This window comes from Fukomys damarensis, unplaced genomic scaffold (assembly GCF_012274545.1).
Source record: "Fukomys damarensis isolate Sample0158 unplaced genomic scaffold, DMR_v1.0_HiC HiC_scaffold_2, whole genome shotgun sequence".
NCBI classification, from domain to species: Eukaryota; Metazoa; Chordata; class Mammalia; order Rodentia; family Bathyergidae; genus Fukomys; species Fukomys damarensis.
This window is the reverse complement of record NW_022900914.1, coordinates 8,849,370-8,866,782: the sequence shown is the minus strand read 5'-3', so window position 1 is coordinate 8,866,782 and position 17,413 is coordinate 8,849,370. Positions and strand designations below refer to the sequence as shown.

The 17,413-nt window shown below is 40.1% G+C and overlaps 1 protein-coding gene across 1 annotated transcript in view; it reads right to left on the bottom strand.

The window, feature by feature from the left end:
• The window catches only part of Slc4a1ap (solute carrier family 4 member 1 adaptor protein), a 36,083-nt gene extending 18,747 nt beyond the window's left edge, over positions 1-17,336 (bottom strand). The window contains exons 1-9 of the mRNA XM_010604715.3: positions 16,543-17,336; positions 16,109-16,301; positions 14,992-15,114; positions 13,851-13,911; positions 13,269-13,408; positions 10,518-10,678; positions 9,236-9,305; positions 8,695-8,881; positions 3,293-3,404 (exon numbers count right to left, since the gene is read on the bottom strand). Coding sequence (XP_010603017.1) covers positions 3,293-3,404; positions 8,695-8,881; positions 9,236-9,305; positions 10,518-10,678; positions 13,269-13,408; positions 13,851-13,911; positions 14,992-15,114; positions 16,109-16,301; positions 16,543-17,205 — 1,710 coding nt within the window. The 5' untranslated portion in view covers positions 17,206-17,336. The remainder of the gene's footprint in view (positions 1-3,292; positions 3,405-8,694; positions 8,882-9,235; positions 9,306-10,517; positions 10,679-13,268; positions 13,409-13,850; positions 13,912-14,991; positions 15,115-16,108; positions 16,302-16,542) is intronic.
• Between the last annotated feature and the right edge of the window lie 77 nt (positions 17,337-17,413).

Sequence of the window (17,413 nt, the reverse complement as noted above, 5' to 3'; positions counted from 1 at the left end):
AAAAAAAAAAAAAAAAAAGATAAGCCAGGCATAGCGGTGAGGTGGCGAATGCCTGCAATCTCAGCACTAGGAGGCTGAAAACCAGCCTGGACTACATAGTGAGTTCCAGGTCAGTCTCAACTACACAGTGAGACCCTATCTCAAAAAAACCAAAAAACAAAAACAAAAAAAAGATCAATAGCTGGAGCCAGGCGTGGTGGTGCACGCCTATAATCCCAGCACTCGGAAGGCTGAGGCAGGAGGATCACTGTGAGTTCGAGACCAGCCTGGGCTACATAGTGAGTTCCAGATCAGTCTCAACTATATAGTGAGACCCTGTCTCAAAAAAACCAAAAACCAAAACAAAAAAGGTAAATAGCTGTTTATAAAAGAGGCTATCTTTCCTCCAGTGGGGGCAGTCAGCTCCTTTGTCAAAGATGAAGTAGCTGAGTACATCTGGAGTTGTTTTTCTGTCTTCCAGTCTGTTCCACTGATCCTCAGGTCTGTTTCTTTGCCAGTACCATGCTGTTTTTATCACAGTGGCTTTGTAGTATAGTTTCAAATTGGGAATTGTTATACCTGCTGCATTTTTGTGGTGGAAAAACTGGATCTCAACCTGCCAAAGATTAAAGCTAGACCCTTATCTTTCACCATGCACTAAAGTAAAACCCAAGTGAATTAAAGATCTAAATATTAAAACAGAAACACTAAACTTGCTGGAAGATAAATTAGGCAGAACTCTTGAAGACACTGGCATAGGAAAAGACTTTATGAACAAATCCTCAGTAGCACGGGAACTAGTAGAAAGAATCAACAGCTGGGATCTCATCTTATTAAAAAGCTTCTGCACTGCAAAAGAAACCATCAACAGAACTAAGAGGCAACCTATAATGTGGGAAAGAATTTTTACCAGCTGCTCCTCAGACAAAGGACTACTATCTGGAATATATAAAGAACTCAAAAGAATCAGCCCTCCCAAATATAAAGACCCAATTCAAAAATGGGCATCTGAAATGAACAGACATTTCTCAGACAAAGAAGTAAAAGCAGCAAGTAAATATATGAAAAAATGTTCCACATCACTGATCATTCGAGAGATGCAGATGAAAACAACACTGAGATTCCACCTCACCCCACAAAGAATGGCTGCTATCAAGAAATCAACCAGTAACAAATGTTGGTGGGGTTGTGGGGAGAAAGGAACCCTTCTCCATTGTTGGTGGGAGTGCAGACTGGTGCAACCATTATGGAAATCAATATTCAAATACCTCAAAGAGCTGGGACTAGAGGTTCCATTTGACCCAGACATCCTTCTGCTGGGTATCTTTCCAAAAGAATTAAAGGAATCATACCACAGTGATATATGCGCACCCATGTTTATAGTGGCACAGTTTGTAATAGCTAAATCTTGGAAACAGCCCATTTGCCCATCAGTTGGAAATTGGATAAAGAAGATGTGGTTTTTCTATAAAATAGAAAACTGCTCAGCCACAAAAAATGAGAAATTAGATTCATTCATAGGAAAATGGATACATATTGAGGATATACTCCTAAGTGAAATATATAAGTCACACATGTGTAAATACCGAATAGTTTCTCTGGTGTGAAAAGCTATAATAGTACCTAAGATCCTAATGAGATAATTGACCATGTGAAATAGGAAGAAAAGGGCTAAAGGTGTAGGGAAAGTGGGAAGGGTAGGGGAAAGGTAATAAGGGAAAAGAAAAAAATAGGAGAAAATGAAAAAATAGAAATGAAGTGTTAATAAATGGGGAGGGGAGGAGGGGGTGAAGGGAGGGCATGGACAAGGGGAAAAAAATGAGAACCAAGACCTGTCATGTAAAGGTACAAGATCCTAATAATGAATGTAACTGTACTATATACCTAAAATGTACCAATAAACTCAATAAAAAAAAAGATAAATAGCTGGACATGTTTACACATGCCTATAATCCCAGCACCAAGGCCGAGGCAGGAGGATATTGAGTTTGAGGCCAGCTAGGGCTACATAGCAAGTTCAAGACTAGCCTGGACCACTTAGTGAGACTGTCTCAAAAAGAAAGAAAAACAAAAACACGGAGGATGGACGGACAGACGGTCACCAACACACAAACACCACCCTTTCCCAGAAAGCCTCCATCTTAGTTAAACCACATAATTCATTCAGAAAATACAGCTGGGACTTCAGATCTGTGCCACCAAAGGACAGTTAAGCCTACTTCAAAGTATTACTGCCGGAATTGGGTAACTGTGTCCCTCCACAAATCCACGTGTCTGAGGTTTCAATCTCCAGTTTTCAGGACAAGACTCTACTTGGAGACAAGGTCTTTAAGGTAAGTTAAAATGAGGCAGGTAGGGCCGGGCCCTAAGCTAACATGACAGTGTCATCAAAAGACAGACCTGGGCCGAGGATTTAGCTCAGTGGTTCTGCCACCTGCCTAGCAAGTACAAGGTCCTAAATTCAATCCCTGGTACCAAAAAACAAACAAACAAACAAAAAAACCGGACCAGACAATCATGTGAAAGGGCAGCAAGTATCTTCCACTTGGAAGAAACCAACCCTGCCAGCACTTTGACCTTAAGACTTGCAGCATCTGGAATTCTAAAAAAATAAACTTCTGTGCTTTAAGCCCCCCAATCTATAGTATTTTGTTATGGCAGCCCTAACAAGCTAATTCACATGGTCCAGCTCTTTGGAGCGATGAAAACCTTTAAAAAGTGGAATCTATGAACAGGAATATACGTAAGCAAAAATGCACATCAGCGCCTTACTATAGGAAAGGAGAAGCATAAAACTTAAAGCGACAGAAAACCTGGATCTGACTGCCAACTTAGTTATATAATGATGTATGATCTACTAGCTTGATTCCCTGTTTCCTCATCTGTAAGACACAGTAGTTTCCACATCTTATAAAGTATTGGGAGGATTCAATCAAGTATGGAAAAACAGATGGCAGAGGCAGGTGTATATACTATGTTACTAACATGTCAGTTGAGTCTGAATATTACATCTACCCACCAAGTCAAAAGCATTTGATGTAGGAGATACATTCTTATACTCAACATTTATTCAAAATTTATTGGAATTCTAATTTACAAAATGTTACTTGCACACTCATTGGTATGAATCAGTCCACCATTTCTTGGTAACTCTAAGCTGAACAGAAAAACCTAGCAACCATATTCTGAGAAAGATATGACCATACCAAGCCCATAGCCTTTCACTGCAGAATGAGTCATTTGCACTTTCAAAAGAAAGAAAAACTAGCTCAGGGATAATTCAAGAGCCAAAAGTTTAACACCTACAACTTACCCCAACTGTTCCAGTTTTTAATTTGAATTTGCTTCCACCTTTCATGGCACCAAAGAGAGGCAATGTAAGCTTCTTAGCTTTGTTTCCTGAATCTGAAGCCTGACTTTCAGTCCTAAAAAGAAGGAACAATTATACATATCTATTCAGTACAAAGTTTTATCTAAAAATACTACCCTCTGACAAAAACTTCTAGTAAGACAAAATTTACCACCAAATGAATACTGAGGTATTCAGCCAGACATGATGGCGGACACCTGTAACCAGCCACTTGCGAGACTGAGGTAGGAGGATCGCAGATTTAAGGCCAGCCTGGGCAATTTACTGAGATGCTGTCTCAAAATAAAATGAAAAGGGGGTGCAGTTGTAGTTCAGTGGTATAGCCTTTGCCTTGCATATTCAAGGCCCTGGGTTTAATCCCCAGTACCACAAAAGAAAAAAAAAAAAAAGAAGAAACTATTGAGGCCAGGAGAGTTTTGAATGAACAACGACACTGATGATTTTCAGACAGAGCTATTAAGGACAAGAGGAGACTATTCCCTGTCTACTGATCTGAAACACTATATGACTTCACATTTATAAAATGATCACTACAGCACAAATATCACTGGCAAAGGAGAATATATAGGCAAGATCCCATCTCCAGTGAGCAGCAGAAAATAGACCCATGATATAAAGCCCTATCACCCACCAACCTCTGCAGAGTGCCTCACTTACCTGAGAGTTCACACATAACCAGGCACAGCAACACCAAACAGAATTTGGAAAAGTGTGTGCACTGGGTGGGCAAATGTCCTGTTTACCTAGAGACACTGTGACTGTTGAGCTTGTCAATATTCTCACTGGCTAGAGATAGTTATAAAAGCTAAGCCCATCCGGGCAGTAATGGCTGAGCTGGAAGATGTGCAGACTGGACCAAAAGAGGTGAAAAAGCAGAAGACAGGGCCACAACAGGAGTTGACTGGGGGACATGGCTGGGAGGCAGTTAGTCAGAAACTGGAAGTTCAACCCAACTGTGAAAGGAGGGAGCAGCGACAGAGAATCTAGTCCAGTACCTAACGCAGGAAAGGGGAAAGCCAGGCAACCACTGACTGAGGGGAGGCTTGGGAGGAAGCTGATATACATCTTCTAGCTCAGAACACCCCATGAGGCTGATTTATCAAGTTAAAGGGTTACAGATGTGGAATTAGAACTCACTGGTAATTTATCTCCAATATGCCTACTGAGTTTTCACCTTTTCTTGACAAAAACAATGTTATGAATAGTTGCTAGGCACAACAGAAATAGTAAAGCCTAAGCCAATGATGACAATAATACACATTTGCCAGTGTTTCAAACCTTCCACTTAACCTTTTCCTCACCATCACCTCCACTTTAGAGATGAGGAAAGTGATGACCAAAGATGCTAATAACTTACTCCAGAGTAACCAGAAAGAAATTGACAGCTGAAAGTGAAGCCTAGGAATTCTAACTCTGCTGCTAACCTACCTCCTAAGGTCACTGTGAGGTCACAAGTCATATGAACTTGTGTTGACTTATCCAGGAATTACTCTACAATAGTCCTCTCTTCTCTTCAATGGGTGCCTAAAACCATAGGTATTACCAAAATCTCTATAGATCTTTTTTCCCACATATACTCAAATTTATTGCCTTTCCACCGTTACTAAGTACTTATCATGCCCTGTTGCTACATCTTTTTGCAGTTTGGAATGCAAAAGTAAACTAGTCTCAGTTTTTTGTTTTGGGTTTTTTTTTTTTCTTTTTCCACAATTTCATGGATTGGATATTTGTTCTTACCACAGAATCTTAGCAACCTAAGCAAATAATTTTTTCCTGATTAAGTCAAGAGCTTGCACCTTTTCATTTAAAGAAGCACTTTCTGGCTTCTCTGGCACATCTGAACTGCCAGTAGTACTACTCCTGAACTTTAGCGACATTAAGTAAAATCAGGGTGATTCTCGGGGAGTCGATCTGATAACGAGGTGGCTACTAAGCAGCTGGTGGGTGGGTAAAGTACACAGCATGGATATGCTGGGCAGAGGAACGATTTGTACCCCGGCATATTATTACGGTGTAAAATTTCAGCACACTACTCAAAACAGTGTGCAATTTAAAACTCATGGATTGTTTCTTGATTCTGAGAAGCTGAGGCAGGAGGAGTACAAGTTTGAGCTCAGACTGGGCAATTTAGTAACTCAGCAAAACCCTGTCTCAAAATTGAAAATAAAAAGAGGCTGGATGTAGCTCAGTGCAAAGGCTCTGGTTTTAATCCCCAGACCAAACAATTATTCTTAACAATGACAGAAACAAGCATGAAAAGACAATTTGTGCTTATAGGTTTTTATCTATGGTTTTAAAATCATCTAAGATTTATCAATCCCAAGAAAAGCAGGTCAAAAATATGTACAGATTTAACTTAACACTATCAGAAACCCTTCTACAAGACTTTGATTGTGATTTTTGAAATGCAGCTGTGCCAAGCCCTTGTCCAGGCTAATTTAATGCATTCTAACTCAGTTCTACTGCTTTAACCCCAGGTTTATAACCAGAAGAAAGAAAAAAGGGACAAGTTAAGCCCAGCTTCACAACTTTCAGCCATTTGTATCTAAAATAAATTAAGTTTAGAACTGGGCTCATAAGCGCAGGGTCCCGAGTTTGATCCCCAATCCAAAAAAAAAGGAGCTGGGGATTTAGCTCATGGTGCCAGCACCTTCCTCACAAGTGCAAGGTCCCGAGTTCGATCTCTAGTACCAAATAAATAAATAATTTTTTAAAATAAAATAAGTTAGCTTCAGCCCCTGGGCCCTTCATCTCCAGTCCTCTTCTCTCCACATTAATGTGCAAACTGGGCCTTCTCAAGTAAGGAGAATTTTAGTCTTCTAGTTATTTGAGATTCTGTAACCACAGCACGTAAATTTTCTAAAAATTTTTTTCTTTTAAAAGCACAGTATATTGTAATAAAGTATACTCACAAGCTCAAAACTCAGTAAGTATAATGGGGATATACTGTGAAAAGTCTCCCTCCCACTGCTGTCCCCCAAGCAGGCAGTTCCCTGCAAGAGGCAAGCGATATTACTGGCTTTTTATCAATCTTTCCAGAGACACAGTAGCAGGCACACAGTAGTAGTTGGTGTCCCTCTCGGGAGTCCCTTCACCAGGACTATCAGCTACAGCACACACTGACTGCTCTAGGCCCACGACTGTACCTTTCTCAACAGAATTGCCCTTCTCCCTCCTCAAGGTCAATGCAGGGTTGGGCAGGGACCTAAAAGTCCTAGTCCCTGGCCTCTGTCACACCTGTGATGTCATTACGGCTCTTAAAACCACATCCTTGCCAGGGCCGGGGATTTAGCTCAGTGGCACTGCACCTGCCTTGCAAGTTCAGGGTCCTGAGTTTGATCCCTGATACCAAAAACAAAACAAAAACAACTTTTCCCAGCTTCTACCCATGCCCTATCCTGCTCCCTCCTGCCTTGAGGGCACTCTCTCAGTGAATCAGTGGTAGAGAAATCCCGGGCTAAAGTTGCTCTTAGGAAACCTGACCTAAACAGATTGTACGTAGCATACACAAAAACTGCCCTATTTTCTCAGGTGCTCTTCCCCTAAGGCAAACAGTCCCTATTATACACCACGTCCTGGTACTTGATATCTTTTACGACTTAATATATTTTGACAGTGTTGTTACTTTATGGTTGCCCCCTTTTCTTTTTTTTTAAAGCTATCTAGTATTCTGTTATTCATTTACTCCACCCTCTCTGATAAACATTTAGGCAGCTTTTCATCTTTCACTATCATAAACAATGCTGCGATAGAAGATGTGGTTTTTCTATAAAATGGAATATTACTCAGCCATAAAGAACGAGAAAATAGATTCAGTCATAGGAAAATGGATACATATTGAAGATATACTCCTAAGTGAAATAAATAAGTCACACATGTGTAAATACTGAATAGTTTCTCTGGTGTGAATAAACTGCAATAATACATAAGATCCTAATAAGATTACTGACATTGTGAAATGGGAATAAAGGGGCTAAAGGTGTAGGGAAGGTGGGATAGGTAGGGGAAGGGTAATAAGGGAAAAGACAAAAATGTGAGATAATGAAAAGATGGAAATAAGGTGTTTGTAGATGGGGAGGAGAGGAGGGGGTGAAGGGAGGGCACGGACAAGGGGAAAAAATGAGAACCAAGACCTGTCATGTAGAGGTACAGGATCCCAACAATGAATGTAACTGTACTGTAGCCCTAAAATGTACCAATAAACTCAATTAAAGCTGAAAAAACAAAAACAAAAACAACGTTGCAATACACATTCATCACTTCCTAAGCATGTGAGACAAACAACTAGAAATTAAATAACTAGATCAAAGACATATGTATCTATAATCTGCCCTGATAGGGAATGTCCTAATGTGCCTAAAAGTCACAGCCACATCATACATCCATCATATTCATATTTAACGAACTTTTCTCCATTTCACAGATCAAAATTTGTATTACACTGTAGAATGGGTATCTCTATTGTGAGCTTAAGGATCTTTATATATGTTGAAAACTATTGTCAGTTGATATCCTTTGCCCACTTGTCTTGGGTGATTAATATTCATAAGTCTTTCTGTTTTAAAGAAATTAGCCTTTTGTCCACCTTGCTTTTTAAAGAAGTTTATGGGTGTGGTAACACACACCTGTAATCCCACCATTCAGGGAGGCTGAGGCAAGAGGTTCATGAATTCGCGACCAGCCTGAGCAACTTAGTGACTAAGACCTGGTCTCAAAATTTTAAAAAAGGCTGGAGATATAGCTCAGTGCAAATACCTTGGGTTCAACCCCCAATACCACCAAAAAAAGTTTATTGTGCACAAAAAGGGTTAAGTAAAAAAAACTTCAGCTGGGCTTGCTCTTGGTGGCCCATGCCTATAATATCAGCACCTGGCAGGCTGAGGCAAGAGAATTGCTGTGAGTTTGAGGCCAGTATGGGCTACATAGTGAGTTCAACACCAAACCTAAACTACATATTGAGACCCTGTCTCTAAAACAAAAACAAACAACAACAACCAAAGAAAAGCAATTTCACAGCCTTCCAATTAATCAAGAAATCAGTTCTCTCTGAAAACATTCTAGCAGTCTAGATTTTTGCAAGTGGGTATTTAGTCTCTCTATGAAACCACTGCCTTTTGTGCTTAGTTCAAGGGTGCAGTTCTATGGTAGAAATCTTGTTAGCATATCAGAGGCCCTGGGTTCTACCCCAGCAACTCCATATACACAAAAGAGTTTCTTGCTTGTACTTCTATTTTATAATTAGTATCTAATTAGATCAAAGGATAATTCAAAGTACAAACAAAATTATGTATAAAACACATAAGCTACCATGCTGATTTAACATTCCCAATAATATACTTACTTACTTTTTTAGTTCAGGAATCTCTGCTGGTTTTACAATTTTTATCAACCCTTTAAGTCTCTGTTGTTCTTTCCTCAGTTCAAAAGTTCTCAGGTGAAGTTTCTTCCGGGATACACCATCTAATGCACTACCTGATTTAATTTCTGACATGAATGCATCTAATGAATCCTGAGATGCCGACTCTGAGAGAGCTGTCCAAGAAAGGAGTAACATATATTTAGAAATTTTTAAATTTAGCGAAGTCTTCACAGAAAAGTCACTAACATAAAGCAGCATAAAGATCATCAGTGTTATTAGGAATCGGGAAATCAGTAATAATTGTGAGGCCTTGGGAAATGATTTTATTGCAATGGGCTTTATACCCCTCAGCTATTGAATAAAAAAAGGTTAAATCAAATGATTATAATGTTCTTTCTAGGTCTCAAATGTTGCTCATTAGAAAGATACCGTATAGTTTATCTGATTAACCATTGTAGCCCCTAGTACTGCCTAGCATAATGCCCTGTAGATGACAGATGCTCACAAATATTTGATACTATCATCACCTCTGCTTGAAGCCTTGAGCCTCTCGGAAATTTCAGAGAGTTCCTTCTCAGCATCGTTTAACTTTGCAACCTGTAACACCCAAATTTACACAGTTAACAAATGTTTCTCTCCTTTCAAACACTGTGCATCATTTTTATTTTCATAATTGCTATTGCAAGTTTTAAGAGCTTTAATTCACAATCCCAGCTAAAGCTGCTCCATAAATTAACACTTTCCATTTATTTAACCCCAGTTGAATTAATTTATGAATTAAACTCAGATTAAGTAAAATGAAAAAATTAAACAGAGTAACTGTTGCGGCTTGATTCTAGATGTCCCCCCTCAAAGTCTCATGCAGTCTTTTTCAAAGGTGGCTGAATCTGGAATGCTTGATTGCTAAACCAGTATATATGAGTGACTGGTTTGGCACATCCTTAATCCCGACAGTCTGGATGGGATAAAAGGGGCAGAAAGACTCTGTTGCTTCTGCTGTCTTCCACCAACAAGAACTGTTGGAGCCTGCTAATTTTAGACTGAAACCTCCACAAACTGTAAGCCAAATAAACCTTTTCTTTTTTAACTTTGGATGTCAGGTATTTTGTCTCAGCAACGAGAGAAAAGTAACTAACACAGTAACTCAGACTTTACTCAAAGGAAACCACTTGGGCATTTATTTCCATTGGTAAATCAAAAGGATAGATGTTGGGGAATGTTTTAAACTCCAAATACTATATGCTGTTCCAGACCCATAAGTACCATGCTATCTTCTTCAAAATCCCCTTGATTACTCTTAACTATTTCATTCATCTCAGAAGCCCTACTCTGTTTCTTTTCTGTTTGGGGAGTGACAGCATATCTTAAGAATGTTCATTAATCAGCAATGCCAACCTGGAGGAAAATCTCTAGCAGCAAGCTACATTTTTTTTCTAACAACTTAGATAAGAGTAGCTGTTTGTTATCACTGAATTTACAGATCAAAGGCACTTTGCATAGTGCCTGCCTGGCAAGCATGAGGTCCTGAGTTCAATCCCCAGTACCAAAAAAAAAATTTTTACAGATTCCAAAAGTTATACTTTGGTACCAGATTTAGATACTATTACTTTAAAATTGTAATTATAAAGCAGATTTAGGGGCCAGGGATTTAGCTCAGTGGTTCCACTGCCTGTTTCACAAGCATAAGGTCCCGAGTTCGATCCCTGGTCCCGAGTTCAATCCCCAGTCTCACCCCAAAAAAGATTTAAATAATGCATTTAAAAAATAAATAAATAAACTACCATAGATACTTTTACAAATAAAACTTGCCAGTGATTCAAAAGTCTCTGGCTTCTCATCAATCTTCCCAGCCTTTTTCATTCGGTTCAGACGCTTCTTCTCAATCAGGCCAGTCCGATCAAGGAATGTATCATCATCACTATCGTAAAAGTCTTCATCCTCCCAGTTCTTGGCTTTCCTTTTCCGAGATACTAGAGGTGAATAAAATGATTGAAAGTGAAATAATTTTTTTTTAAAGGCAAGTACAAGTAGGAAGGCTGATTAAAGAGGATTCCACAACCTACCAAACATGAAAAACAAAGGGTACGCTGGGCATGGTGGCACACACCTGGGACACTGAGGCAGGAGGATCACAAGTCTGAGCCCAGCCTCAACATCTTAGCCACTTAGATCATGTCACAAGATTTAAAAAGAAAGGAGAGAGAAAGAGAGGGAGAGAGTATGAAAGAGAAAGAAAAAGAGAGATAAAAGGGGGAGGGCCGGGCATTTAGCTCAGTGGTTCTGCTGTCTGCCTTGCAAGCGCAAGGACCCGAGTTGGATCCCCGGTACCAAAAAAAAGGGGGGAGAGAGGGAAGGAGAGGGAGAAAGAGAGAGAAAGGAAGGAAGGAAGGAAGAAAAAGGGATGGGATGTAGCTCAAGACAAAGGCCCTGGGTTCATTTCTCGGTACTGAAAAAAACTGAACCAAACCAACAAACAAAAACACCAAAGGGCTAAACTTTGAAGACATGATGCTAAGAGAAATAAACCAGAATCAAAAGGACATTTATTACATGATTGTACTTATAAGCAGTAACTAACCCAGTCAAATTCACAGTAAAAGTAGAATTGTAGTTCCCAGAGGCTGGGAGCGGGGAGAACAGTTAATGCGACTGGACTCAGCTGCAGTACAGAATGATGAAAAGGTTCTGGGATGAAGAGCGGTGATGGCTGCACAGCACAGTGACTACACTTAATGCCACTGAATTACACACTTAAAATGGCATGTTTTGTGTGTATTCTGCAACAATGAAAGATTAAAACAAAAAAGCTAGATTACTAAGCAAAATGTTCTTAAAAATCAGTCACAAAAGAAAAAGACAAATGAGAAAAAGGTCACTAGAACAAAGGAATAAACCAAGAAATATCAGAATTGAGAAACAGAAAAGCCGACGCTAGAGAAAAACCAAGGAAATCCTCAGGGATGACAGAAAAGTCAAATGCAAAACAAAGGTTCTGCAGATCTAGAGAGCAATTAGCCCTAAAAGGAGGGTAGAACTCTTCAGGAGAAGTCTCCCAGAATATCAGAACTCATAAATTAACGTGACTAAACAATGTGGAAAAACATAATGAAAGGCTACTGGAAGATAAGAAAGGATGAGCCAGAGGTACATACAAAAAACTTAAATAACAAAAGAAAAACACAATCATTGCCCTTAGGGAAAATAAAAATAGAACTGGTCACCTGTGACTAAAATTTATATAAGCATAAACATACAAGTACTAAATACTAATTTATCAGAGCCTACAAATAATATCGAAAATAAATAACTTAAAATAAAACAATGTATTCTTTTGTTTGTTTTGGTAGGAGGGATTGAACTCCAGTCCTTGTGCTTGCAAGGCAGGTGGCAGAACCACTGAGCTAAATCCCCAGCCCAAAACAATGTATTCTTTTGTTTGTTTTGGTAGGAGGGATTGAACTCCAGTCCTTGTGCTTGCAAGGCAGGTGGCAGAACCACTGAGCTAAATCCCCAGCCCAAAACAATGTATTCTTGTTTCTTAGATACATAGATACTTTTAAATGCCAGAAAAAAAAATCTAAAAAGTTGAAAGGCTATAGGAATGAGGACTAAGAAAAGATAGGGCAAGGTATACTTTATTTTAACCTTTTTAGTGGTTGAAAGTCAGATAAATTACTTGGCAACAATAAAAATTAATTTTAGAATACTTAAAAATATAATACAGGCCTATTAAAATAAATGATGGTATGGCCGATCTTTGTAACGAGATAAATCAAATGTATTTATATGGACAATAATCTATAAACGTTCTTATGTTACAAAAATGAGTCACAACCTGCAACCCCAGCCCTCTGGGGAGCTGAGGCAGAAGAATGGAAAGTTAGAGTGCACCTGGGCAATTTAGCAAAACAGGAAGATATTGTCTTCACATTTTAAAAAACAGACCCCGCCCCAAATGGGCAGAAGATCTAGCTCAGTGTGAAGGCCATGAGTTCAATTCCCAGTACTGCCCCCCGAAAAAACGTGACTCACAAAAAAATCTAAGTAATAAGGCTGCACTTGTGTAGGAGTATGTGTTTTTTGTTAAAGGATCTAGTTTTAAACTTTTATTTTATTTTATTTTATTGTTTGCAGTGCTAGAGATTAAACCCAGGGCTGTGGACATGACTGGAAAATACTCTATCGCTGAGCTACATTCTCAGCCCCAGGATCTAGTTCTTCTCAATATACTCACATATGCTTAGAAAATGTTGGGAGAATATAAACACTTGACTAGCTACTATTACAGGAAATTCCTTTTTCGTTTTAAAAAAATCTCTGCACATTTCACATTTTCCCCGTGTAAAGAGGTTTTACTATATTATGTGTTTTCTTTTTTTAAATGTTTTTTCTAATTTTTCCTTTTCTTTTTTCTTTCTTTCTTTCTTTTTTTTTGGGGGGGGGGTACTGGGGATCAAACTCAAGTCCTTACACTTGCGAGGCAGTCGCCAGAACCACTGAGCTAAATCCCCAGCCCACCTTCCTTTTCTTTAAAGAGAAAAATACCTCCCACTTACTGACCTGCTTCCTGCCGCAGCAATCCCAGGGTGTCAAGAATCCGACAAGCTTCCAGGGAGCACAGGATCATTGCTTCCTTTTTCTTTCCTGAGTGAATGGCCTCTGCCACCAGTTGCTTCCCGGTTGAGTCATCCACTGGTAACCTGCATTGATTTAGAGGGAGTTACAGCACAGTACTAAGCTCAGTTCTCATGGAAACAACGTGCAGTGCATTCTTCAGATGGCTTTTCAACGTCTCAAATTCATTTTGTTCTATCTTACCAAGACCAGACTTTCCAATCTTTTCTTTTCACCTCTTACTCATCTCATCCCACCTCCCAATACTGTGGTTTTGTTTTCATTTTTTGTTTTTTTGTTTTTTGTTTTGGTACTCGGGATCAAACTGGGATCCTTGTGCTTGTGAAGCAGGTGCCAGAACCACTGAGCTAAATCCCCAGCCCCCAATACTGTTATTGAATGATCAAGGACCAAATCTGGGAGATGCCCCAAATTAATCTAATGTGATGCTGTGGATTGTCTACAACCATAAATTAACCTGAAATTAGGCACTTTCCAGAAATGAACACTAATAAGAAAAGAACATACCTCACCCTGCAGAGCCAAGTGCTATGTCCTTGTTCATCAAATTCATATTCTAATTCTTCTCCTGTGGGAGCAGAAAAGAAAAAACAACTTGAACAGGATCTGAAAATTACTAGTTGACACAAGGTGGAAAAAGAGCAAAAGTTAAACAAGGACATCAATTTTCTACTCCACACTGAATACTAAATTTCAACAGATTTCACTTCACATTTCTAGGGACTGTAATACGATAATAAAACCAGGATGAGTTTGACAAAGAGCAAAGAAAACTCATCAAAACAAACAACTCCTGTGCTACACATGTAGCTCAGAGGTACAGTGTGTTTTAGCATGGACATGGTTTTGGGTTCAATCCCCAGGGTTGCCAAAAAATAAATAAAACCAATCATCCCCTACCTACAGTTTTGTTCATGCAAGAGTAGTTTTCACATTGTCTATAACTATAGATTCAAGCGATTATTTTGTCAAGTTGGTTTTTAGAACCTGAAAAGCACAAGGTCCTGAGATTGATCCCTAGCACCAAAAAAAAAAAAAAAAAAAAAAAAAGATTTTTACTATTTTCTTTCTTTTGGCAGTACTGAGGACTGGACCTAGCCACAGTTTTTGCACTGAACTATACATCCCTAGTACTTTTTTTTTTTTTTTTGAGACAGTCCAACTAAGTGGCTAATTTGCTGAACCTGGGCTAGAACTTGCAATCCTCTGGCCACAGCCTCCCAGAATGTCGGTATTACAGGTGTGTATCAGCAGACCCAACTAGATTTTACTATTTCAAAACAAACATAGCACTAGGGATGTAACTCTGAGGTACAGCACTTGCAAAAGGCCCTGGGTTCAGTACCCAGCACTACAAAAACAAGAACAAAAATAAACTTGAAGGAACTGAAATAAAGGTAAGAAGTGAACAAGGAAGACAGCAGATAAAATAAAGCATTTCTCTACATGAAGCTCAACCTGAATGCCTAGAAAATAACACTGCAGGCCAGGAATTTAGCTCAGTAGTTCCGCCGCCCGCCTCGCAAGCGCAAGGTCCTGAGTTCGATCCCCAGTACCAAAAAATAAATAAAGAAACTAAAAGAAAGAAAAAGAAAACAACACTGCAATGGACACATTTTACTGTCAGGGTCAGGAAATGTGTACATACCTTCTCGGTCAAAGAAACCTTGGAGAGCCTTTTTTGGATCTTTTATATAAAAGGCTTCTCTTTCCTGCTGAAACTCTAAGACAATGGGATTCTCTTCAGCCTCATCCTCTACAGCATCTTCACCTACAGTACATGAGAAAAGCAGAAAATCGGACATAAGACTGTCTGAATGACACCACTAGTATTTCTGGCCACATCAAGATATACTTACATATGATAAAAAGATACATGAGGCAGGAGAAACAACTACAAAAACACCACTATGTGTATCTTCAGGTTTTCTAACTTATAGAGAAAGCAAAATTTTTCTGTGGCACTTTAATGTCTTTTCATCACTTTCTGGTGAAATTTACCTATTACACTTTGGAAAATAAATCTGAGTTCCTCAGCCTGGTCTAATACTTGGTCTCCAATATAATTTCCTAATACTTCTCCTACTGCTAAATAGACTAGTTAACTCATTGTTCCCTTAAAATCATCAGTCCGAGCCCTGAATACTAATCCTAATGCTCAGCTTCATAAGGGCTACTTTTCCTTCCTGTGAGGTTCGAGCTTAAAACCCTTCTGCTTATAAACTTAGTTTCCCAAAGACCTAACTCAGTCCTGTCCAACAGAAATCCAATGAAAAAGCCATACATATCTTGAATTTAAATCTTAAATTTCCTATCAGCTACATTAAAAAGTAAAAAGAAATAGGCAAAATTATCATTTCACTGTGTAGTTAAAACAAGAATTTATATTCTTTGTTATATCATCTTTGAAATCCAGTGCACTTTGTACTGACAACATGTCAATTTGGACTAGCCATATTGCAAGTAAGTACATTAAAAACAAAACTTAAAATATCCATAATGTGTAGAGGTACAAGATCCCAACAATGAATGCAACTGTACTGTATCCCTAAAATGTACCAATAAACTCAAAGCTGAAAAAAAAAATATCCATAGTGTTCACAATTACATTTTTAACATCAGAAAAGTTAACGACTCTCTGGATTTGGTTCCCATACATGCAAATTGTTTTTGCCCTAGTTATGAAAAGCTACAAGATTTTTTAAAATTAAGAGTACCACTAGTAATAAACTTAAAATATCAACTTCTGACGTCAATTGTCTTACCCATTCCCCAGGTGCAGCCCATGTCATCCTCTTGGCCACTTGTATTTCCCTTCCTTTCCGTGGTATCTATTTCTTCCTCATCTGAGTCTTCTCCTAGCATCTTCTTTTCCAGTAACATTTGTTGCTGGTTTCTCAATTCCTTCAACTGTGTTACTGTTAACTCGGATTCTGCCTCTCGGTCTTCCTCTGGGCCCTGATGGACCAAGCAAAGAATTTAAAGCAAAACAAAAAAAAAATAGCTTTTTTTTTTTCTTTTACAGTTGAGGAAAGTGGAAGTAAATTTCAGAAACACGGCAACGTGTAGTGTGTGAAGACGAGGGTCCACAATGATTCGTCTTTTTTTTTTAATTGCTGAGTAGGTGATTCTCTTTCCTCAGCTAAAACTTCCCAACACGGTGAGGTCCTGAGGCTTCAACTTATGTTTTTCTACTTACCTGCAAGATAAAGAGCCGAGTGCTGCCTCCGAAGCGAAAAACGTGTCCGACGTGGACCCGACAATAGGTGTGGGGTGGGATGCGAGTCTTGTTGAGAAAAGTGCCGTGGGTACTTCCCAGATCGTACAGATAGAAGCCCTGCCCGTGGGCGTCGCAGTCTCCGCCTTGGTCAGGCGCCCTGTGCTGCAGCACGGCGTGGTACCGCGACACCGAAGGATGCTCCAGGCATATGTCGCAGCTCGACAGCCTCCCGAAAAGGCAGCAACTCGCTCCTCTCAAGCTACGGGTGCCAAGGATGGTGCCGCCCTTCAGTGTCTCTAGGCTGTAGGGGGCCGTGGCCGGGCCGCCCCACGGAGGCTCTTGGTACGGGGGTGCACGGGCCGGGCCTCCCGGGGAAGAAACCGCAGTGGGGGGACGCAGCTGCTGCTCCAGGGCGCCCCTCGGCTCCCCGCCGTCCGGCTCAAGCGGCAGCGCTTTGGGCTCCCCAGATTCTGCATCCGGCAGCACCGTGGGACGTTCCTTCGTCACCTCCTCAGGGTCTGCAGGACTGACTGCCGAAGCCTTACCCCGTACCGCCGAGGACCCTGGCAGGGCTGGCTTCTTGAAGTCGCCACTGAGTTCTACGGATGCGGGCGGATCAGACAGAGACGCGGTATCAGCCATCCTCGAGCGGGTGCAACCTCGAAACGTGTCCCTGGACAACCTCACCCTTCGCTCCGTGTTCCTGCCCTCATCTCCCTCTTCCTAACTCCCAAGGGGCGGGAGTAACCCCCCCCCCCCAGTCTCTGGGCAGGAATGGTAAGAACTGATCCTTCACGACTCACAGTGCTGTAAAGTGGCGCGTAACACAAAAAAAGTCAAAATAACTAAA